Raw genomic sequence first — 25,116 nt, forward strand, 5'->3', positions numbered from 1 at the left:
GGCTGTGCCAGCATGGGGTGTATATACAGTCTAGAGAGCCCCTTTCAGTCCATGCTATGGAGCTGTTCAGTTTCTTTTCTGACAGCAGCTCCCTGCACTGTATTGCAAGCTGCAGTTCACTTTGGAAAGTGTTCCAAATTACAAAAGCGGGCTGACAAACGGTGAGCAAGCCTGTGGTCAGAGAAAAATGAGACAGAAGTCCTCCTGTCCATGTGTAGCTCATGGCAGGGACTTTTATAACAGGCATGCTGTTTATTATACTCATCCACAGTACACAAAAACATACCTTAAGAGCAGCCTTCCCCAATCCCATGCACTCCAGATGTGTTGGACATGGCTGGCTGAGAATGATGGGAGTTGCATTCCAACACACCTGGAGGGCATGAGGTTGGGAAGGTTGATTTCAAGTTTGCTGAAAATCCTTTTCCAAAATGTGCACGTATACCGATTTATACATATGAAAGAGGGAGGCTGGCTTGAATGGCATTTTAAAGGGATACTAATCCACATGATGTGATCGTGTGGATGTGCCCTAGATTATTTTGACAATGTTACACAAAATTTTGAACTGCACAAGATTTGTCTTCAGAGCTGATGGGTTTGTTTTTTTGATGGTGGTGAGTGGCATTTTCATGTATTGTATTGCCTTCATTTTAGGAGAAAATTCCAGAATAGCCACATTAATCTGTTGTAGCACAAGCAGTTTACGAGTCATGTGGTATCTTAAAGACAAACATATTCACAGTGCAATACTGTGCATGTCTACTCACAAGTAAGCCCTGTTGAATTCAGTGAGGCTTACTCCTAGGTAAACGTGTGTAGGATTTCAGTCTTACTGTGGCAGCAGCATTCATAGACAAGAGCCTAGTTCAGGGGTCCTCAACCTTTTTGGACCCGTCGGCACATTTGGGAATTGGAGAAACTGCTGTGGGCACCACCACAAAATGGCTCCCATGGATAATGTGGCTAATCACATAATGGCTGCTGGCCAGGGCGGGGTGGTCAAAAGACAAGACCCAAGAAACTGAGTACAAGCAAAGGAAGGGTCCGAACTCCAAAGCCACATATTGGACCCTGCAGGAGAACAACAAAATGCCCATTTAAGGTTGCAATTCTGTGCATGCTTACATGGAATTCAAAGGGAATTACTTCTGAGTAGGCCTGCATAGGATTGCTCTGCTCATCCTGCCCTTACACTCCTTTCCCCAGCAACAAAGGACAGGACAAGTTTTCCATGCCTTGACCGGAGGCTAAGCCACTCATTTCCCCACCAGGCGCTGCTAGCTCCTGCTCTGCCTTCACAGCCTTGCCCAGGAAGGTGCTCTTTGTGTTGTGTGAAGAAAGAGAAAAGGTGCTGGGAGGGGAGAGAAAAAGGGCAAGGCTAGGGACTAGGAGGGGGAGAAACAGTGAGGTAAAGATGGAGGAGAAATAATGAGGCTAGATGCTGGGAGGGAGGGGGAACTAGAAAGGCAAAGGGGAAGAAGGGGGAGTAAGAGCAAGGTAAAGGGATTTGGGGGAGGCTAGAAGCTGGGAGTGGAGAGAAAGCAAAGGCGAAAGGTCTGTGTGGGCAGAAGAAGATTGGGCAGGGCCAGGAAGCAACTCTTTCCTTTTCTTCCTGCCTGCTGAACAGCTGATCAGTGGCAGGTTCAGAAATGGGAAGGAGAACCTGGTGCCCTAACATTTTCCAAGGGTTTTTTTTAAATTAAAAACAAATTTTTGGAGGGGGCAAGGAGTGGAGAGCTTCATGGGTGCCATTGGATATCTCCGTGGGGTGCCATGGTGTGTTGGGGGGCCCTGGCCTAGTTTATGCACTGCAATACCTTTCTTAGGGTTCAGCCTTAAACACACCAGGAAGTAAGCCCCTTTGGACCCAATCGGATGTAATCCTGAGTAAGCCTGCCTGGGATTGCACTGTAGGCTGGGATACAAAGGGATGCACATGGGAGCTTCTCCCTCTTCCAGTGGAGGATTTCTTCAGAGTGGTTTCCTGTGAGGCATGAGGAGTTGCTGTGGGAAATCCAGCACACCTTCCCATATACATCCATAAATGTTTTGCGCGCACGTGCACACACACGCATACGCCTTGGGGGGTCCTAGATGTTAAGTCTTTAGGGTATCGCAGGATTTTCTGCGGATCATGTGTGAACACCACCCCAATCTTCACAGTGAATATGTTATTTAGATGAAGTCACTATGGCTGGTAGAGATTCAATGCATACCTGTGTGTGTGTTTGTATTTGTGAAGGGTTTAGAAGTATATGGAAAGTTGGATATTTTGCTAATACTGTCTGAGTCAGCAGATCCCCTATCGGACAAATTCCACTACAATAACGGGGACTGTTTTTGTAAGAAAATACAAGTACCAGCTGTTGGGCTTGTCACCACTCTTGCAGGTGGTTCTTGTTGCTCTTGGAGTAATACCTGTTACGTAGGAGTTGAGATGGAGACAATAATGACCAGTTTGCACGTACTGACTACCACTGCCACAAGAAAAAAGAGAGAATATCATAGAAAAGGCCACATTACAGGGATGTTCAATCTATGTGTGATTCGTGACATGTTCTCATCTCCATGAAAGAAAGGCAGGCTGCCTGAAAATGCTACACACAGCTCTATGTGAATAACAAATTGAATTTGAGTTCTTCCTGCTTTGTCTGTTCAGTCTGCTGAATCTTGACTACTGATGCAGGCTTCACATGTGTTCATAATGTAACCCGTTTATTAAACAGGGTTATATATCACTCCCTAATAGGGATCTAAAAATATAGTCCTGCGGTAGGGTTTCTCCTCCCCTTCATGGATCACTGCCTTGTTGTGGTGAAGGGGCTTGCGTAATTCAGTGAAGCCATAAGCTATGTCGTGCAGGGCCACCCAAGACGGACAGGTCATGGTGGAGAGTTCTGACAAAATGTGGTCCACTGGAGAAGGAAATGGCAACCCACTCCAGTATTCTGGCCAAGAAAACCCCACGGAACGTATCACAAGGCTAAAAGATATGACGCCGGAAGATGAGTCCCTCAGGTCAGAAGGTGTCCAATATACTACTGGGGAAGAGCAGAGGGAATTTCCAAGTAGCGCCAGAAAGAGTGAAGCGGCTGGGCCAAAGCCGAAAGGACACTCAGCTGTGGATGTGTCTGTAAAGTCCGATGCTGTAAAGAACAATATTGTTTAGGAACCTGGAATGTCAGATCAATGAATCAAGGTAAGCTGGAGGTGGTCAAACATGAGATGGCAAGATTGAACATCGACATCTTGGGAATCAGAGAACTAAAATGGACAAGCATGGGTGAATTTAATTCAGGTGACCATCATATCTACTACTGTGGGCAAGAATCCCTTAGAAGAAATGGAGTAGCACTCATAGTTAATAAAAGGGTGGGAAAAGCAGTACTGGGGTACAATCTCAAAAACGATAGAATGATCTCAGTACGAATCCAAGGCAAACCATTCAACATCACAGTCATTCAAGTCTATGCCCCAACCACTGAGGCCAAAGAAGCTGAGGTTGATCGGTTCTATGAAGACCTACAACACCTTCCAGAACTAACACCAAAAAAAGATGTCCTCTTCATCATAGGGGATTGGAATGCTAAAGTAGGAAGTCAAGAAATCACCAGGATAACAGGCAAGCATGGCTTTGGTGTACAAAATGAAGCAGGACAAAGGCTAATAGAGTTTTGCCAAGAGAACATGCTGATCATAGCAAACACTCTTTTCCAACAGCACAAGAGGCAACTCTACACATAGACATCACCAGATGGTCAATATCGAAACCAGATTGATTATGTAGTTTGCAGCCAATGATAGAGAAGCTCCATACAGTCAGTCAAAACAAGACCTGGAGTTGACTGTGGCTCAGATCATGAGCTGCTTCTTGCAAAATTTTGGCTTAAATTGAAGAATGTAGGGAAAACCACTAAACCATTCAGGTATGACCTAAATCATATCCCGTATATGAATATACAGTGGAGGTGAGGAATAGATTTCAGGGATTAGACCTGATAGACAGAGTGCCTGAGGAACTATGGACGGAGGTCCGTAACATTGTTCAGGAGGCAGCAACTACATCCATCCCAAAGAAAAAGAAATGCAAGAAAGCCAAGTGGCTGTCTGATGAGGCTTTACAGGTAGCTGAGGAAAGAAGGGAAGCGAAAAGCAAGGGAGAAAGGGGAAGATATATCCAACTGAATGCAGATTTCCAGAGAATAGCAAGGAGAGTCCTTGTGGACCGTGGGAATGCTGTAGACATCATATACCTCGACTTCAGCAAAGCTTTCGACAAAGTGCCCCACGATATCTCACCTTTTCAATATCTTTTTTTTTAGATGTACATCTATTGTTGAAAAAGCATTTTCAGGTAGCTATCCTTTTGCCCGCTTTCATACCCTTTGTGTTGTACACATATATTCTTATCTGTGGGTTGAGGTAGATGTAATCTCAGCAAACGTGTTCCCAAACCTGCTTTAGCTGAGATCATGCAGGGGTGAACGCTACAAGGGGAGAACTGGAGGTAGTGTAGTCAGAAGTAAATGAGGTTGCAACTCCCCCACCTTTACTAGTTGGGTAGAAGAGTGAATATAAAGCAAGTGAAATAACCTCTTCTATATAACTATTAAATGTGCAGGAGCCCTGGCGTCTGCCTACCCTAAGTGATTAACCCCTCTTGAACCAGTTGATTGTTCCCTGAGTGCTCTATGCACAGAAGAGATGGATATAACTATATTAAATAATAATAAATACCCGCTGGTGTACCGTATCCTTCTTCACATCTGAAATCTGCAGGGCAGCAGAGGGCTCATTCTTTTCATACTGGCTAGGCTACTTTCGAATTTTGGTGCTGGAGAAGACTCTTACGAGTCCCCTGGACTGCAAGGAGGTTAAATCAGTCCATCCTAAAGGACATCAACCCTGACTGCTCATTGGAAGGACAGATACTGAAGCTGAAGCTCAAATATTTTGACCACCTAATGAGAAAACTCCCTGGAAAAGACCCTGATGCTGGGAGCGATTGAAGGCAAAAGGAGAAGGGGACGGCAGAGGATGAGATGGCTAGATAGCATCACCGATGCAATGAATATGGACTTGAGCACACTCCGGGAGAGAGCGGAGGACAGGAAGGCCTGGCGTGCTATGGTCCATGGGGTCACGAAGAGTCGGACACAACTGAACGACTGAACAAAACAAGGCTACCATTGTTTCAAAATTCCCTGCAAGTGAGACTGTTTCTGCTTTTACTTCAAATTTAGGGAGCTGTGGAGTATAGTAAAGGACCCCTATGCAGTGGGTGAGACAGGCTCACCTGCCATGATGGGCAGCTCTCAGGTCCTTGACCACAGTGAGACACTATTGGACTAGGACATTGTGATACAGAGTACTTATGCCACAAGTGGGCAACTTGTGGCCCTCCAGGTGGTGTTGGACTTCAACTCCCATCATCCCTCACCACTGACTGATGGGAGTTGCAGCCCAACAACATCTGGAGGGCCACAAGTTGCCCACCCAGCCCTGACTTCTGCTGATCAAAAGCAGAAGACAGAGCCCAGCTTGATTCCATTCACTGTATTTTCCTGATGTTACCACAAGGTGGCAGTTTTGCACTGTTCTACTCTTGAATCTAAAAATTCCTTGGGAGTGTGGGGGCGTGTGCGTGCGCATGCGCGTGTTAAAGGCCATTATTAGTCTTATTACTGTTAAATTGTTGCTAAACAGTGAGGGAAACTCATTGTTGAATCAGAGAAATATAGGGAAACATTCAGTTGCTGCTCTTCAATCTCTTCATAGTGGATTTTATAGCTGTAGTGGTGTGTGTTTTAACCCTTCAAATTCTGTTTATTTCTAAATGTGACACATTCAAACATATTCTGCTCATATTTTTTTATCGAAAAGTTCACCACCTAAGTGGTGATGGTTCACTCTGCAAATGGGAACTTTTGGGGCAAACCACTCTCAAACGTGTGTGTGTATGTGTGTGTTGAGGTTGTCATTTATGCAGTGATTTTCACAATATTTTCCATGACCTATGGGGTGATTTCTAGAATGGTGTTGAAGACACAACTTAATGTTATGGGCAGTGCAGAAGAACCACTTCAGAGAAGCCCTTACGTACACGGGATTTTCTGCATGGAAGAGACTGAGCAGCCACAGAAAAAATCTAGAGAAGGTTAATTTCCTGGGCCAATAAAGCTCAAATAGATTCAGACAGAATAATCCCAAGTACTGCTCATGGACCAGTTGAAACTGCTGCACTCACCTAACTAAGGGCTAGTTCTTACTGAAGGTGGTAAAACCCAGTCACATGACTGAATGTGCCCCCGTACAAAAAAACAACCTCTGCACAGAAAACTATATGTCAAGGTAGGGGTTTTAGCATAGCCATTTCCCTGATATGCTAGTTTTTCCATGTGTAAGACTTGTTGTGGGACAGCATTTAATTGTATGATCTCCCACCACCACTGCCATTAAAGGTCTGAAGTGGGACAGTCCAGGCACAGGTTTACCACCTTAGAAAGGATAGAACTACAGTCAGGGCCAGAAATATTGGAACAAGGATAACTGTTTTGGCAGTTGGCCTCTGTACACCACCATATTGAAGTTGAAAGGAAACACACCCAGATGGGAGTGAAGTCAGGACTTTCAGCTGTAATTCAAGGGGTTTGACAAAAGTGGGGCACTAACCATTCAGGAAGGACAGCCAGTGGCATACACACACACCCATCATTGGTGGCTCATAAGTAATGGAACGAACCAACATCATTTCAAACTTAAGGATCGCCTTTAATACCTGGATGAAAATCCTTTGCAGTCAATGACTGCCTGAAGTCTGGAACCCATGGACATGACCAAATGCTGAGTTTCCTCCCTCGAGATGCTTTGCCAGCCTTTACTGCAGCTGCCTTCAGCTGCTGCTTGTTTGTGGGTCTTTCTGCCTGCAGTCTTGTTGTCAGTAAGTGAAAAGCATGATGTATTGGGTGGGGATCAGGTGACTGACTTGGCCATTGAAGAACATCCCACTTCTTTGCCTTCAGAAACTCTTGGGTAGTTTTTGCTGTACGTTTTGGGTCATTATCCATCTGCAATATGAAGCGGCGCCCTATCAGTTTGGCAGCATTTGGCTGAATCTGAGCAGAAAGTATAGCCCTATACACTTCAGAATTCATCCTGCTGCTTTTATCAGCAGCCAGGTCATCAATAAACACCAGTGACCCGGCTCCATTGGCAGCCATACCTGCCCATGCCATAACACTGCCTCCACCATGGTTGACAGATGATGTAGTATGCTTTGGATCATGAGCTGTTCCTTTCCTTCTCCATACTTTTCTCTTCCCATCATTCTGGTGTAAGTTAATCTTGGTTTCATCAGTCCAAAGAATCTTATTCCAGAACTGGGCAGGCTTTTTTAAGTGTTTGCTGGCAAAGGCTAATCTGGCCTTTCTGTTCTTGAGCGTTACTAGTGCTTTGCACCTTGTTGTGAGGCCTCTGTATTTACATTCATAAAGCCGTCTCTTGACTGTAGATGTTGACAATGACATGCCTACCTCCGCGGGAGCGTTCTTGACCTGGCTAGATGTTGTGAAAGGGTTCCTCTTCATGAGCAGAATTCTGCGGTCATCCACTTTAGTTGTCTTCCGTGGTCTTCCAGGCCTTTTGCTGTTGCTGAGCTTGCCAGTTAATTCCTTCTTTTTCAGGATGTTCCAAACTGTTGTGTTGGCCACTCCCAATGTTTTTGCTATCTCTCTGATGGGTTTATGTTGTTTCCTCAGCCTAATGATGGCCTCATTCACTTGCACGGACACCTCTTTGGACCTCATGTTGGGAGTTCCAGGGAACAGCTACCAAATGCAAACGTAACACTCAGAACCACCTCCAGGCCTTTTATCTGCTTGATTGGTCATGGGGCACCCAGGAAACAGGCCACACCTGGCCATGCAGCTGCTTGTCAGCCATTCGTTCCATTACTTATGAGCCACCAACAATGCGGGTGTGTGTATGCCACTGGCTGTCCTTCCTGAATGGTTAGTGCCCCACTTTTGTCAGACCCCTTGAATTACAGCTGAAGGTCCTGCCTTTGCTCCCATCTGGGTGTGTTTCCTTTCAACTTCAATGTGGTGGTGTACAGAGGCCAACTGCCAAAACAGTTATCCTTGTTCCAATATTTCTGGCCCTGACTGTACACTTTATAATTAGTTCCACAATTAGTTTTATAGCTTTTAAAACACACACACGCACACCCCAAATTCAGCCACTGAGACTGCAGTTTGAAGGGCAGGGTTGGCCTGGGGAGGCAAAAGGTTGGGAGGATTTTGACAGGGGAGCTAGCATGGAAGGAAAGGGTTAGACATATACACATCCCAGATGCTGTTCCAAAGAAAGTGGCAGTGTCCCCTTCACTGCTGCATTTCAGTAAAAAGCAAAAACAAACCCAAAGTATCAGGTGATCCTATCAGAGATAATCCCACATAATGTGTACTTTGCACCTCCAAAGGCAGTGCTTAGAGAAAGATGAACAATCTTAGGGTGCAATCCTATGCATCTTTAGAAAGAGAAAAGGGGTTGTAGACCTTTTCTCTGTCTAAACATGCATAGGATTGCACCCTTAAGCAGTTTTATGGGGGCTAGGAAGGAGATAAATGCCATATGTCTGTACTATTCACCTGTTTCATGCCCAGGAGTGCGTACTTCAACTTTCCCCAACAAAGGAGGATGAGGGCTGGTGTAATTATGTTGTTAACTCAAAAGGTTTCCTCTGCTGTGTTTTTCCATAGTTTCTTGTGAGCCTTCACTGACCATGTTTGTCTATACTACTGGAAGCAACGGCCACAGAGAGTTGCTTCCTATAGAGCTGAAGGTTGCTGTACTTCGAAGGATTTTTATAAATGGACTGTTGAGGCGCACAGACATGGGCTCTTTAAAGACCCCTGTTTATTTCTCTCTTAAGCTCCTCTTTCAGAAGAAAAGTTTAAAGCATGTAAAGGTGCTTGTTAATTGAAATAAATGTTTGTGAGAAACTTATTTTGGAATGTCTGTAAAATGGTACATGATGAGAACAATCCAGGAGAGAAGCCTTTGCTCCCCAAACTACTTCTGCATCAGTAATTATGTTTGTTTGCATTTGTTCCTGTGAATGTGATCTGTGGAGGCTGCTATTTTGGGGAGTGTGTGAGGCTGGCCTTGGTTTCTTCTGTTGGGAAGGATGGCGTATTGCCCACTTGGCACGTGTGAAAGGGAGCCAACTGTCAGGTCTTTAAAGGAACGGATTGGTGTGACCTCTGAAAGTGGCTTTAAAAAGTACCCAAATTTTGGAATCTCCTTCCTGGCTGATGCTGACTCAGTCGGCTTTGTTGTGAAAACATCGCTTAGTTCATATAGCAGCCGCACCAGCAACAATAGCTCTGGGAACCTCCCTGCTCCCTGGCAGAGCAGTTTGGCATGTGAAAGGAAGCACCTACAACAGAAATGAGAGCAAGAAGAAAACCTTGAACGAAGCCATTTCCTAACAGCTTCAAGAGGAATCAGTCAAACAAACAAACAAACAAACCGTAACTCTTCTTGAATGGAGGTGGGGCTGGGCAGGAACTCAACAAGTCACTGGGAATGACAGCAAAGCATCAAGGTTGCTCCCTGACCAAAGTGAGCCAGACCTCTGGGGTGTCATAGCTTCCTTCACCCACTCAGTATGGAGCAGGCTGCTACCTCAGGATTACTTTTGCTCCTTCCTTTCCATATTATAAAATACAAACAAATGACAGAGAAGGGCTGCTCTTCCAGAGGGTTTCCTGCCACTTCACAGCTGCATGGACCGCCGTTTCCTGCCCAAGGGGTTGCGATGGTTGTAGGGCCGCATCTTCATTTCCACAAAGGGTATGGAGAACTCATGCCCTTTCCAGTGGTACCAGTTAATACCCTGGGGTGGGGGGCAAACAGAGGAAAAGTTATGTCCAAAGGGAGCAGGGACACTTGGAAGCATTCAGGTGGCACTCCCCCGCCCCGCTGCTATTTCTTCCCCAAGACAAAACAAAACTCCAAACAAGACCTGGGGAGATGATCACATGGCGAACTACCATTTCAGGCCTAAGACAAGCCAGTAGAGATGGCCCAAGACATTTTGGTGTCTGACACAGAAAATCCAAATGGCAGTGCTTAGTAGTAAAGATATAAAAATGAACTCGGTAATTGACCATTTGCTGGCTTTTATCTGCCGTCAGAGGCAGGCCACCTCACCCTGCCCAAGGGTAGGGCCTGCCCTGGGACCAGTTTATTACCCCCATTCTGCAAAGGGGTGTGGTGGGGGGTGAGGTTGAGAACATTACCTAACCCCTCCTATTGCGTTCATGACTGAAGTGAGATTTAAACCAGGGACTGCCTGGCTCGCAGCTCACACTTGTAGCTGCTACACCTATACCAGCGTTCTGTTTAAGAGGCTCGCAAAACATGTCATTAACAAGCAGAGGAGCTGAGCTCTGCATTGACCCTGCCCTTACCTGGCTGTGTCGAGACTCGCCATACTTGCCATTGAGGTTGGTCCGGTGGCAGTTCTTGTACCACCAGGCCCCTTTGTATGACATGGCACAGTTTGTAACAGCAACGTCGTTGTCTCTGTCTTTAGTGGAAAATGGACGTCCCTGATGATAGGTGAGCGAATCTCCTGCAACAGAAGACATCCTCTTAGGACATTTCCCCTTTCCCTGCAAAGGCACAGCTGTGAGCTCACACACATCTGTTTATCGTGCAATGACTGCAGCAACATCCAGCAATGACTCGCACGTGGAAGTGAGCTATCAAATGCCACCGCCAGAGCTGTCACATTGCCTCAGACACAACACACTTCAATGGAGGCCTTTCACGGGTTCAGCTGCAAGTCATCGAGCAGTGTGTTATGGAGTGATACACATGCACATGTGAATCGCCCCAATATTTCAACCATTCCTCTCCTATGCAGTGCTCACGATGCTGTCAGTATGAACTGGGGGAGAGGGACTGTATCCCAGTTGTCACAATGGGAGAACACTGTTGCCCCCTTTGGAGCTCCTCTGAAAATTTGCCACTTTGTGGGGGCAAAAAAATGGCAGCAAGCACCACCTTCAGTTTTGGCACAGCATAAGACTGGGCCCCACTTGAACAGCTCATCACCTGACGTGCGGGAGGCAGGTGTTTACAGCTTCCAGCCATGTGTTGCACTGGGAGTCATAAAGCTGCCTTATACTGTCTTCAACTAGTGGTCCATTTGACCCAGTAATCTTTGTTTCCACTGGCAGCACCTCTCCAGAGTTTGAGGCAGAGCATCTCTTCATGAGACTAATTTAGGTGGAGATGCCACAGATCGAACCTGGGACCTTTTGAGCACTAAGCTATGTCTATCCCATATCTTTTCCTGAGGGAACTTCACTGGGCATCTGTACACCAGCCTAAATGCGGGGCTTTCTGCTTCCATTTCAAATGCAGGATCACGACTCCCTTTTTCACCCACTTCCTTTCCCCCCACCCCCTTCCCCTTCCTTCTCCCTATATCATATCTGAGTCTTCCATTATCATGGAGGGAACTCAAGTGGAAATTTGATAGCTCATTATCTGTGATCTATTTAACAACGGAACAAAGGGCATTTAGTACAGGAGACGCCCTGGAGGGTCACGGCATCGTGTAAAGAGCCCGCAAACTTCAGTGGAGGAGCAATCTCAATTGCAGGATAAAAACCCCGTGTGAAGGAGCCCACTGGCTGCCTATTCACTACCAGGCCAGGTTTAAGGATTTGGTACTAGTGTACAAAGCCCTAAACAACTTGGGACCAGGATACCTGAGAGAGTGCCTTCTCCCTTACCAACCTGTCTGATCACAGAGGTCATCAGAGGGTATGTTCCTGGTGGTTCCATATGGACCTATGGCCTGACTGGAGTTCACCCAGAGAAGAGCCTTCATTGTGGTGGTTCCCCTCCTATGGAACTCCCTGCCTCTAGAGGTCAGGCAGGTGCCAACACTGGTTTGTTTTCAGCACCTCCTGAAAACAGCTTTTTTCCAGGAAGCCTTCCTTGGTTAACCAGCCTCGGCTTTATTGGCACTCTGTTTTTTAAAGAATAATCTTAATATCATGTTTCTTCTTTTAACTTTTGTTCCTTTTATCTCTTGTTGTTCACCACTCCAGAATCTGTTTAGATGTGGAGCAGTATACAAATGCTGTAAGTAAGTAAGTAAATAAAATCCTCAGGAGCCCCTTATGTATGCAAGCTGTTACAGAAGCTACAGAGTGCGTTTCAAAGAAGCCCCTGCGTGGTTCCTATTTATCCATTTCCACCCTATGAGTTGAGCCTGAGGAGGGGGAGAATGCAGTAAGAGGGAGGGGTTTCACAGAGATTTTATGCATGGACTGCATGGAGCGAGCAGGTGCTGGCTGTTATTGCATGGAAGGCAGGGGCGTGGAGGGCTGTTAAACGTGGAAAGGAAGGGGAGATGCAGGGCCAGCTGAAGGCATTTTGCTGAGTAGGGTTCCTCCACCCCATGCCTCCACTTCTTACCCTCTGTGCCCACTATCTGCAGCACACAGCTGTTGCAGCGCCAGTATCATCGCCCAGCCACAGTGGGAAAAACGATGTTTTAGGGCCGCTTTCCCCACCACAGCAAGATGGCGGTGGTGTTCCTATGGCTGAGTCAGGTCGGAGGTCATCTCAGGTCTTGCCCCATGGCCTCACTCTCTGAAAAAGGATGGGGCTCCTTCCTCAGAGAGCAAAACATTGGGAACAGATCTGCCGCTGCCTAGGAGCACAGCTACCATCACTTCTCCGGCAAAGCGGCAGCGGCAGCGCTCCTCGGCACTGGAGGGTTGCAGGTGGCACTCCTGGGTGGGTGGCAGAGCTGGGGGTGGGGTGGGGGGAGTGGGTTGAGCCAGGAGGGGGGAGTGCTCAGGCGGAGGAGGGGGCTGGCGGCATGCCTGCGTTCCTGAGTGAGGAGGGGGCTGCTCTGCCCCTCCCGATCCAGGGCCTCACCCTGCTTCATGAAAGACATGGCCCTAGCAAGAAGAAGAGCCTGTTTGAGAAGGTCAGGGACTGGGGGCAGTGGGAGCGCCTGCCATGTTTGTACCTGCAGTGCCATTGTAGTCCCCTATCCGGAGCTTGTACAGGCTCCTAGCATCTCCAATGGAGAACTTGTCATAATAGGCGTAGACTGTTTCCTGGCCATCTCTCATATCTACCCGCAGTTCATAGCGCCCTTGGGATGTGATCTTTTGCATGTTATCTAGCCCTAGAGGAAAAATTAAACAATGAGATTTGGTAAGATTGTGTACCTAGAAATCATGCGAACAACATGGAATGAGAATAGGCATTTAAGGTACATGTCATGACAGGGAATTGGGAATAGTAGCAGAGCAGAAATCTGCCCAGCTCCTTAAGAATATATACCTGCCCTGGGTCTAGACTTGCTGTCCAGGCTCAACACCTGTTTTGGGAAGTTGTGGATCTAGGATGGGGGTTACAGGTGATGGAACCTAGAGGCCAGGCCTCCTGCTCGCAGCGTCCTCATTACCATCTCCAAGGATCTCAGAGCATGTCCATTGTCACTCATTGTATTTGCCACTTTTCCCTTCCTCCTCCTCCTCCTCCCCCCTCCCCCCATCTGGTGGCAGCAGGGACAGGGTGAGTGGGAATTATGTTATAATAGGAGCCAACTCGTGCTACCCTATACTGAGAGGGAGGGAGAGGTTCGATGGTGGTGAACAAAAGCAAACTCCCAATCAACGGGGGTGGGGGGCTGCACTGTGCATGGGAAATGAAAGGCCTCACTCAAGTCCCTAATCATCCCCGTTTAAAGAGCTGGTGTAGGCACGAAAATAAAATAAAAGTGATCTCTTGTGGTAGGCCTTAGTCAAAACTCCCAAGCTGACCTCTTGAGCCACAAGTGAACGCTGCTCTTTATTAGAAGGCAGAGCCAAGACAGATGCACTACAGTTAGACTTAAAAATAAAGCTCCCATTGGCATCAATGGGAGTTGTTTTTCTAAAGCTAATTCCAGTGTGTATGTGTGTGTGTGTGTGTGAGAGAGAGAGAGAGAGAGGGATTTTCATTTTGAATGTGGCTGGGGGACGGGAAGGGTTAAATTTCTCTTCTCATCCATTGCAGTCCAAGTAAAAATCAGAGGGGGGTGCTTAGTATTATATTTTTTTTAAAAAACAGATGTAGTCACACACTACACATTTAGCATAACATGTAGTTTGACCATCACAGAACAACAGTTCCAGAGTTCCCTGCAGTGACAGAGTTACTATTAAACCTGTTTAATTATGTAGAGTTGATACATCCTTCTCAGGCACTGTGGATAGGGTTAAGTTGAATATTGCATTAGCTGTACAATTGCCTATTGCAGTGAACTTGGACTTAATCCAGAATAATTCCTCTATTTATGCTTAGGCTTTCCCCTAAGCAGAAAATGCCAATCAGGCTATATGGCAGAGTGTATCTGTGATGCAGGAAAGGACACGCGCGCACGCAGGAACAGAATGAAATGGCTCCATCAAGATTCTTTTGTGAGCAAAGAGATGCTTGATGAGCACAGTTCCACAGAGGTAAAAGTGCAATTAATCTTGCTGTGCTACCTAACAAACGAGGCAGAGGCCAGGCCCCAGTTATGTGCCTTTCATGCCACATAGCCTGAAAGGCACATGACATTAATGATGAGCACAGCCAGGACAAAGAATGAAGAAACCTGACAAGTCAAAAGGCAGATTGATGGATAATACAGAAAGACGGAAAGAGACAGATAAGCTCTCTGTCAATGTAGAGACTGCGAAGAATGAATGAACACCGGAGAGAGACAGAAAGAAAGAGAGACTGAGTGTGCTTGTTGTAAGAGGATATGATGGGCAGGTGTCTAGTTTCTCCACTGATAAGAGTCGGGACAAACAAAGGGCAAAGGTTTGTTACCCAGCCAGAACTCATCTTCCAGGTTTCCAAAGCCAATCCGATAGTCTGCCCATTTCCGAAAGAAATCTGTCAGCCCATTCTGCCGCCTCTGGAACACCTGCAAAGAAAGAAAGGACAAAGGTGAAGCATACAAATCCCTGCAATAGATGAGAAGAGTCACAGGGCGCCTACAGGTGGCTTTTGTTACAGGTGAAATGACAGGAAACTGTGTGACTCTTTGACATGGAAACTTCAAATTGGCAACGCTTAAGGCTTTAAAGTTCACCTACAAAACTCCAGGGGTGTCCCATAGCTGATTTGACCCATTCCTTACTCTCAGTGCATGAATGTTCAGGCTTGAGTGAGTGGTCGTCATGCCTTCCTATCTTTATAGCTTGTAGTCCTATAAAAGATTGAAACATGATCTCATTGCCATGCTCATCCCAGAAAATAAGGGATGCATCCTCAGTAAGCTGATATGTTTTATCTGATCAGTCTTTCCTGGACCACTTTTCAAGTGAGCCCAGTGTGGTGTGATGGATATTATGTAGGACACAGATCATCCCTGCTCAGCCGTGAGAGCATCAAATCATCAGCAAGAAAACCAGCATCTTTGTTTTCAAGCCAGCCTTCCTGTTGGAGACCAGGCAAAGCACGTTTAGCTCCTCAGCACAGGGCAGTTCTGTCTGCAAGACCTTTAGCATGAAATTGGATAGGCAGGCTTTGAAGTGCATAAAGCAGACAAACATTTTGCTTCCCAAATCCATGCTGGCCGTGCTGGGAATCCACACTGTACATTTCACAGCCTTATTTGGACTCTGTGTGTGCTGTGCCAGGAGCAGGGTGGGATCAAAGACAGATTGTCCACCCTTGGGGGAAGTTGTCCTCTCTCTCTGGCTAAGGGTAAGCCTGCACATGTCTTCGTAACAGCTCACTGGCTTGCTCAAAAGGAACAGCTGGGGACAACATGAGACCTAAGTGATCACACGCTACATTTTCTCCTAGCATTTTGATGGAGTAACCCATTCACCTGCCGTTTCTTGTGAGGAATATCTGGGTGGCTTCTCCCCTTGGTCTCACAACATGGTGCCGTAGTTTTGGTTCCTGTCAGCTCTGCCCTACCTTTGTGTATGGTTCACCCAAGGGACTTCCTCTTACTGCTAGTCCTGCTGTCCTATGGCCTGTGCAGTGCCCTGGTTTTCCTGCCAACTAGCAAGGCCACAGACATTACATCTCTGCCTCTGCCTTCTAATACATTCATACGCTCATGCCTTCATTAGGTGCCTGAAACACAAACTCCCTTCCTCGGTGCTTTGGTACCTTCAAATCCTAAGACTCCCACACCAACAACCTGTCCTTCCCACTCTCACACTCTGTCCCCTCCTGAGGAATGTCCCCTCCTGATTAGCTCCTTTATTCCACATCTGATTGGTTCTGGATTAAGTCTAGGCATATCTCATCCCTGGATTTGATCCTGCAAAGCTCATTCACTCTCCACTTCTTACACATCCCTTTTGGGGCAACTAAATGTTTTTTTAATGTGCCATCTCTTGAACTATTCCTTTCTTCCCCGAGTTAATGTGCCTAAACTGATAAAATCAGGGTCCAGCATGTGCAGAAACAAGCAGTGGGATCCACAGCAGGCAGGTCAACTCTAAAGGTGGCAACCCTGATTCTGAAGGGCCTGAGGCAGGTAATGTAGCACAAGATAGGAAGGTGTGCAGGTCCCAGAGCAGGCAGGGAAAGATCAGAGAGAGCAGGAGCAGGTGAAGGAGTCCAGGGTAGGCAGGCAGGCAGGCAGGGAGCCTGTACAGCAGCTGCACTCACTGATGAGCTGCTCAGACTGACACAGTAAATATATACGGCCAGCAGCAGGGGCCCTACTGGCTCCCCAGGACACCTGATCCAGTTAGGCTGACAAGTTGTAGTAGCTTTTCCAACCATTATCAGGGTGGTGCTGTGAGGCAGCAAGACTAGGCTCAGCCGTTTCCTCCATCCAGATGTTGCACCAGCGGAGCACAGGCGAAGCGGCTCGAGGCTTTGCTGCCGTATCCCTTAGTTGTGCCTTAAGACCGAGATTCCTCATTTGATTCCGTAACAAATGGCTTTTCCCTTTAAAAACTCTCTGTATTCTCAGAGGCCAATATATTCTCAGGAGCAGGACTGATCCAATCTCCCTTTGGATGGTTAGACTTGATAATAAATGTGGCATCTGCTAGCACGAAGGACTTCACAGGTATGGAAGGTAATCAGTTGGGGAGCTGAGGAAATAAGGTGTTTCCTGAAAGATGTCCTCAGGGGTTACATTGGCAGTGGTCCTCTGCTTTTCCAGAATGCGCAGGGGTTAACAAGGCAGTAACATTTTAGTGAAATATACATGGAATGACAGAAGTATTTCTTACAAGTGAAAATGTGAGCAAAGCCAGTTTTGGTGGTGGTGGTGTTTTCACCACACTTTGATTAAGATTTGGTAGGGCCACTCAGAAGCAGGCAGAGCTGATTCACAGACTAAATCCTGCCCACAGGCCTTCAGTGGGCCAGCCTGCATCTACTGCAGTCTTTGCATAGCTGCCATATGTTGAGCAGTAAGCATCCAAATGTCAAAAGACACTGTCGATTAATTTGCTTGATAGCACCATGAATCAGCTCCAGCTTTGCTCTCAAAAGGAGTTGCAGGTTAAGTATCAAATAAATCACAGGGAATCTCTCTGAGTGTAGCTATTGTTAACTTGGTCCCTAAGGCATGGAAAATGGAGTGCCCTGGCTAGTTAGTTTTGTTTTTGACTAGTGCTTTTGCTTTGTTCCCTTTCATACCTTATCTAACAGCCTAACTACATGTAACACCTAAAAGCTACTACCAAAGCTCTGATGGCATTTTTGCTGGGGGGGTTTAAGATAAAAGCTGCTTTAGGAGAGGGCAATTTAAAACTGGGCTTTGGTGTGTACTTAACCCTTTCCCTGTCTGCTGCTGCTCAGTTTCAAATGGTTCCCTGAAGGCCCCCCCCATCACAGAGTTTTGTCTCTACCCTTACAAACATGCATCAGGAACCTCATACGGAGAAAAGAACCATGGATTTGGGGCAGAGAAGCAGGAGGCAGGGAAAAAGGTAACATGCTCTGCTTTCCATTCTAAACCACTGTCTCCTGAAGAAACTTTTCTCTAATAAAAAAAGGCTGCCAAGGTGTCATCCCATGCAACATGCGTGTAACATCTGCTTAGGCAATGGTGATGTGCACTGGTAGTCTTTACTAAGGACAAGGGTGGATGCCATCATGGCAAGCAAGTTACAGGATAGATCTTAGGACCCAGCAAAACTAGGCTCCTCCTATGGGGCAGTTACTTGCAATTCATCACTGTGGGACTGTGCTCAACCCTCCTTTTACTCTGCTGTCATAAGACAGGAAACCAAATTCACAAATTTAGGACTGCTTCACACATTATATTTTTAAGGAGCACACCTAAGATACTCTAAGTTTTACCTAAAAATGTGAAGTGTGAAAACACAAACAAGTGAAGATAAACTTGTGCTTGCAAATATATGCATCATATACCTATATTCATTAGGAAGCCAGTATTGTCTGTGGCACTCAGCTGCTGAGTTAACTTTCAGTGCTTACACTACTGTGTAATGCATGAAAAGGCTCTAAGAACACCAGTACTTCGGCTAGCAAGAGAAGAGGAATGGCAAAGCAGATGTCACTATGCACTGGCAGATGCCAGGCATGGAATTACCAGTGGAAGGATTGTGCCTGCCTTGCTTACATGCTGGTTCAGGAAGTGAGAGAAGCAACTATCTCAAGCCACAAAGGGCATTTCTACATGAGGCTTTTATCCCCCATCTTTACTGAGGTTTCTGCTTCTGGATTCTTTGTGGGATTAAGATCGGCTCCTTTACATATGCTTTTTTCTGGCGTTTTTCTTCTTCTCTGCCTTTCTATATGTTTTCTTATGCAAGCACTAGATGGTGTTGTGGTATAGCAGAATTGCATAATTACACAAGATTCTCATTCTGCCATTTCGAAGGAATACCAGACTTTCTTCATTAGGAAAAAAAATATGATAATGGTTGCAAAGCACCAGAGAGGCCCTGGAGGATGATGACTTCATGAAGGATCCACAAACTATTGTGAATAAGCAATCATGAGTGCACAATAAAAGCCTCTAAAAGCCTCGTGTAGAAAGGCTCAAAGAGATGCTCTTGGATCATTAGAGCCACCAGTTTGATGTCCTTTAGAGTACTGGCCTTCAACTGGTGGGTTTTGCAACTTTCTTTCTTGGTTTAAGACTCTTTTAAGAGAAGAAGGATGCTCTATGCTGCTTGTTGTATGCTGTGTTAGTTTATTCTGCCACAGCCTGTGTTATGCTGATTTAAAAGCAAAGAGGTAAAAAAATAGGGAAAGAACATAATTATCCTACCATGTGTTATCAGCAGTTCAAAATATAACTCAGTAGCAGCAAAGTGTGAAGTGGCAGACGGTGTGTTATACAGCATTCATACGCATGTATGTGGACAAGAGTCAATGCATCCGCTTTCCCCCACCTGCTGATTTAATTTCCAGAGCAGTGTTCCCCAACCTGGTGCCCTCCAGATGTGTTAGACGTCAACCCCATCATCCCAGCTAGCAATTTCTGGTGGCTGGGGATGATGGGAGTTGTAGTCTAATACATGTGGGTGGCATGAGGTTGGGGAAGGCTGTTCTAGAGATTCATGAGAGCAAGCTGAACTGTCAAGAATTATTATTCTAGACACTCAAATTAAGAAAACTTTAATAAGGCATTCCCCCAAATAGGGACAAATTAGGGTCAGTGTACCAGTTAGGGTCTGTACCAGGAGCAGGTACCAGAGAATTAAGACTGTCTCTGGTAAAGCTGGACAGCTGGAGTGTGTATTGCTAACCTTCAGGAACTAGTGGGACAGCTATAATTTTAGGCTGGTCCTCTGGTCTTTTAATGCCACTCTATTTTTACCTTTTGTTCTGAGCTGTTTGTAGGGAGAGGCCTTTGGGTGCACTTACGAACCTTGTGCATGAATGAAATAACTCTGCTAAGTCCTTAACGCCGCCTGGATGTGGCCTTTTGAAAGGGAAAAAGGGACGTGGACAACATGTGGTGCTGTCTGCTCACTTACAATCCATCCACCGCCGTCTGTGGTCATGTCACAGTACACTTGCACTCTCTGGCTGAGGTCCCCATTAAGGGAGATGGTGTAAACACCACTCATCGTGTCACCATTCATCAAATGCTGGGCACAGTCCTGAGGATTCATAAACACTCGGCCACCTGCAAAATGAGGGCAGTAACACATCAGAAGGGATCTCGCGCTCCTGTTTACATACCATATCGGCAGGCACATTTGTTCACAGTAAGCCAAGACCATGACAGTAAAGTCAGTTCCTGCAAGTTCACTGCAAGGGGAATAAACTGCACCTGTTTTTAAAATGATTTCATTGGAGCTGATAACAGGGGCACTGAGCTAGGGGACACTTCTAGTGGTTGGCACTGCAAGAGGAAAAGGTGCAAGACTCTGGAGGAAGTTGATCTAAACAAGACTGTTGGTCTCATCTCACACAGTTGGCCTTAGCTACCCAGGAGGAGCCTTTCCTGGATCACTTTAAGTTGGGACCTTCTAAATTCAAGCATGTCTCCGGCCAGATCTGCACGACAAGAGAATGAGAAGCATGTCATGGTATTATCCAGATCTTCATGAAATCGGCTTTGGTCCATCAGGGATGCATGAAACAAGAAAAGCGGAGTATACGGCACCCAGAAAATGCTTTCCCAGTCACACGGGCCTTGAAACTTTGGGTTTGGTTGGGAGGAGTCTGGGAGGAGTCACCAACCTGGGAAGTGTGCTCAGCAGATGAGAGAGGCTTGTTTCCCACCCCTAGCTCCCCCAGCTCTTATGAATCAGAGAGCAAGTAATACCAATTCTGTAACTAGCCTGCCTTGCCCTTTCATCAGATTGCTACACCTCCCCATCAGAAGGCGATTTACCTCACTGGGACTAACTAGCTTGCCTTGCTCAGGCATAAAAGCGCCACAGTGCTATTCCTCCCCGTCAGAATGGCGATTTACTTCAATAGACTAGCCGGCCTCCTGTAGGGGGAGGGGGCGATAGTGGCTTCCTCCGCCCCACCTGCCCGATTTATGAATGAGAAACAGCAGAGAATGGAGCTGCTACTGCACTTCCCGAGCTCCCCACATCCCTGCTGCCTCTCGCTTGCTTGCTCCCTCCCTGGCTCACAGGTTACTCCAGAAAGGCAGGCTGCTTGTTGCTCCCTCCCTGGCTCACAGGTTACTCCAGAAAGGCAGGCTGCTTGTTGTGAATGGGTAAAGAGGCTACAGCGGGAAGTGGGAAAGGAAGCCTCCAAAAGCTCCTTCTGCAAATGGGAAGAAAAAGGGAAGGGGGGGTGTCCCCCCGACCATGTCACTGCCAGGTCACAGCCACATCACAGAGGCATGCCTAGGATTTAATGCACACAGCAGCGGGACTGCTTGGGGGCTGCTTTAAGTTAAAAAAAACTGGAGCAAAAGGAGTTTCTGAAAATGCGTCTTCTTGGGATGGAAGCTGCTGGATGGCTGCGGACTGGAGATGACATCATGTGACATGAATGACCTCAAAGTGCTCCCACTCTGCACTAAATAATCCGTGAAGATGGCGCCTCTGATACTGAGCTATGGGACTTCCAAAAACGGAGGGAGGCCTCTGTTTTAAGAGTGCTTTCTCAGCCCGTGAAAGACAGAGGCCTACATGCTGTAACTAAGGCTCTATTGAGAATTAAACAAGATCCACAGTGATTGCCCAGGATTCTCCCTCTTGACCTCTACACTGGAGTTCAGCTTCTAGTCTCCTTGCAGTCCTTTTGCTGGATATAACCACTACCTCTTATAACAGCCTCATACTACATTGGAGTACCAGTTCACTGAGCCCAGCATAGTCTCTTCTCTAATGTCTCAGGGAGAAATGTCCTTCCCAGCCCTGCTAGTTGGAAATGCCAGGATTAAAGCTGGGACATTGTGCTGGCAAAGTGTATGCTCTTGCACAGAGCCGCAACTGCTCAGCCTGACAGCAACCTCCCCCCCCCCCACACACACACTGTCTCAGAACGGCCACTGTGAAAGACCCAGGACTAAATGGAGGCAAAGTTCCTGCAGGGGGTTGCACTCGATGGTCTCAGGGCCACCCACAAACATTGCAATCATTTTGAAATTATATATAATTGAAAGACCATAAATCCCATTAAAAGTCCCAGGTTCCCGGATAACTATAGCATACATACAAATACCTACATAATTAAAAAGTAAATATTGAAATATTTGTACCTAATAACTAATTATTAGTATGTTTAATCTTTTCCAATAGGTAATTAAAATTTCAGACCTAATGTTAAAGTGGGTTTGGAGAGCAGAGTCTCCTCTGTTACTGGGCCGAGTATTTCCATGTTTAAATATATGTTGTTTATCTCGTACAAATTGACAATTTTTAAAGGAAATTTTGGTGAAAAAATGTTAAAAATGTACTATTTTTCATTTAGTTAAAATTGCTCGGAGAAAAGGTGTATGGCCTCCTCCTGCCCTTACGGCCACCCCTATCCTCCATTCACTACTCCTAGAAGAACTATGCTCAGAGCTTTCAGAGGTGTAGTAACCACTGCCAGGAAGTATTACAGAACCAAGTTCTGAGCTGCTTCCTCAACTTGTTTTTTTCCAGAAGCCTGGAACAGAATAAAATATTAATACAAAACAACATGAGCTGATAGTTCTGTTCAAAGCAAGAAATAAAATACTATGCCCTGTACCACTGTAATGCTGTGCACAGCCAAGAGTGTAAGAGCCTTTACACTAACTGTTACTTCAGAGTGAAAAGGCATACGATTGAAAGAAGGCCTACAAGGTACACCACATAACCAGCCAATGGGGAGTAAGGATTATGACCAGAGGTTCTGTTATAATGGGTGCCCTTTATAGGAAGAAATGATTGAAAAGTTGCCCTTGAATATTTGGTATAATCACAGGCTTTTTTTAAAGTGTGGTCCAGCAAGCAGAAAAAGGAGGAATTTAGCAGGAATATGTGTTCTACAGCAACTTATCAATGATTGGAAGGAAGGGAACCCATTTCACACACAGGAAAGCTGAGGCAGCAGGCAATTGAAATCAATGCTGAGTTTGAGTTACATAATCACAGGTTTTAAAATAATAATTTTTAAAACCAGCAAATACAACAAATACAAAACAGGAGAAATTTAGCTGGAAATATATGTTCTAAGGCATTACTTTGCACCACCAAAGGAAGGCAAAGGGTAAAAACAGACTGAGAAGCATTGTATAGCACCACAAAATGGAAGCCAATTAATTACTTAAGGCAAGTATAATGGAAGAGAAAAAAAGGCCCCAATGTAAAACCAGTTCATACCACCCCACCCCAGCCCATCCCCACCTCAATTTATCCGGAATAGCAACACAGAGAAAACGATTTCTAGCAGAGGCCTTGTAATGATCCCCCCCCCAGTCATTGGGGGGAGGGGGGGAATCATGTAAACAAGATGGGAACAAAGATTTTTGTTGCATTTTACAACCCAGCGCCACCTATGAATTTCTCCAGACACCTAAAACAGAGAGTGGAAAGATTTTTAAATGAAAAACATATCAGTATAAATATGAAAAAATAAACTGGTCTGGTCTGGCCACTCCCCCTTCTACACATGAAGAAGGGTAGAGTGGAAATAAGGCAGATCCTGTGCCTCAGTCACTCCAACCACTCCATTCAACTGGGCTTGAACCGCCCAACACAAGTGGCTCTCATTGACCTATTCTATTTACTGGCCAGTCAATTAGCCAGACTTCTTCCTCTGTGCAACTCCCCCCATAGCCCAAAAGTACCTCTCCCTTGCGGAGGGAAGAGGTCATCTTTGACTCCCTTGTCAAAGGGAGTCAAATAGGAAGTGCCCATTTTTTGTGGTGCTTCCCCTCTTAATTAGAGGGCTAGCACTACCTGGCGCTGGGCACCAGACAGACTCCAAAGCCTTTCTGGTCCAGGGGAAGTCTCTAGAGCAGCAAGAACATCGTGAGCATGTGTGAGCATGTCTTTTGAAATTAAAAAAAAATGCTGTCCTTGCCTTGGCTCATGTGAATGGCCTGCATTTTATTAAAATAAAATAATGCTTGCCCAAGGTGGCCCCCTGCTGTTTGGGGCCTGAGGCAAACTGCCCCCCCACCTCGGCAGGCCTGGATGGTCTTATAGGCCCCTTCCAACCCTACTATTCTATGATTTCATGTCTAATGTTTTAAGGTAGTGGATTGGTGGCAGATCAGGGTTGAAGAGGACAGCTGGAACCCTGAACTAGGTGAAAGAACTATAAACCCCAAAAGTCAAAGAGCCCAGAAAATTCAAGCAAATTAGCCTCACTTTATTGGCTTGCTTGTTTGTTTCTTTTCATTTTATTGGGTCCTTCCTCAGTGTGTATGGGTGGGGGGAATGAGATGTTGGTAAAAAAATAAACGTATGTCACAGAAAGACAGAAATTATTCCAGTCCATCAGCGCATAGCTGGATAATGAACATAGATAAGACTAAGATCCCCACTGCCCTGTTGATTTTCCCCAGCTACAAGCCCTTGGAGAGCACTCTGGATTGCAGATTAGTCTTGTAAAACGTGGCACAGTTCAGTGCTCTCCCATCCACTAATGTTACAGTCCTAATGCAACCAGATGACCCACCATTATCACTTATTATTTTTCTCTGCTTGTGTTTTGAAATCCAACAAGAATGTCAGTTTTCTGTTATTACTTCTGTTAATACAGAAATTCACCCCTCACATCTCTCATTGGCAGGTGATATCTGGAGTGTTTTTATGGTGTCTGATGTTCATAGCAGGAGCTGTGTGTGCACACCACAGTTCTCTGAGCCTAGGGTGTGCAGGAACTGGTACTGGCTGCAGCAGAATCCAGCACTCTGTGAATCTTAGTTTTCTTTTTCTTTTAAAATCGTGTCTCTAATCCTTAAAACTGTGAAGTTAACCCTGAGAATGTATGGACAATGCATGATGAAATCTCAGGCATCAGCAGGGGCATGCATGGGATTTCCATTGATCATAAGGCAAGGCCCACAAAATGCTTTGCTCCTTTCCATAGCTAGCAGAAGCAGATAAAATATATATACAGAATAATGAAATACGTGCACATTTGCTTGGTTTTATATACCTAGGTCAGGGGCAGGCAAGCTGGTGCCCTCCA

The 25,116-nt window shown here is 46.0% G+C and overlaps 1 protein-coding gene across 1 annotated transcript in view; it reads right to left on the reverse strand.

Annotated features, from left to right (window-relative positions):
* Nucleotides 1–8,907: 8,907 nt before the first annotated feature.
* The window catches only part of TNR (tenascin R), a 113,170-nt gene continuing 96,961 nt past the window's right edge, over nt 8,908–25,116 (reverse strand). The window contains exons 17-21 of the mRNA XM_084848180.1: nt 20,013–20,164; nt 14,905–15,001; nt 13,067–13,228; nt 10,479–10,642; nt 8,908–9,901 (exon numbers count right to left, since the gene is read on the reverse strand). Coding sequence (XP_084704306.1) covers nt 9,782–9,901; nt 10,479–10,642; nt 13,067–13,228; nt 14,905–15,001; nt 20,013–20,164 — 695 coding nt within the window. The 3' untranslated portion in view covers nt 8,908–9,781. The remainder of the gene's footprint in view (nt 9,902–10,478; nt 10,643–13,066; nt 13,229–14,904; nt 15,002–20,012; nt 20,165–25,116) is intronic.

The sequence above is a fragment of the Heloderma suspectum genome, chromosome 4 (assembly GCF_057233095.1).
Source record: "Heloderma suspectum isolate Gila_16-S chromosome 4, 16-S_ref, whole genome shotgun sequence".
Classification (NCBI taxonomy): Eukaryota; Metazoa; Chordata; class Lepidosauria; order Squamata; family Helodermatidae; genus Heloderma; species Heloderma suspectum.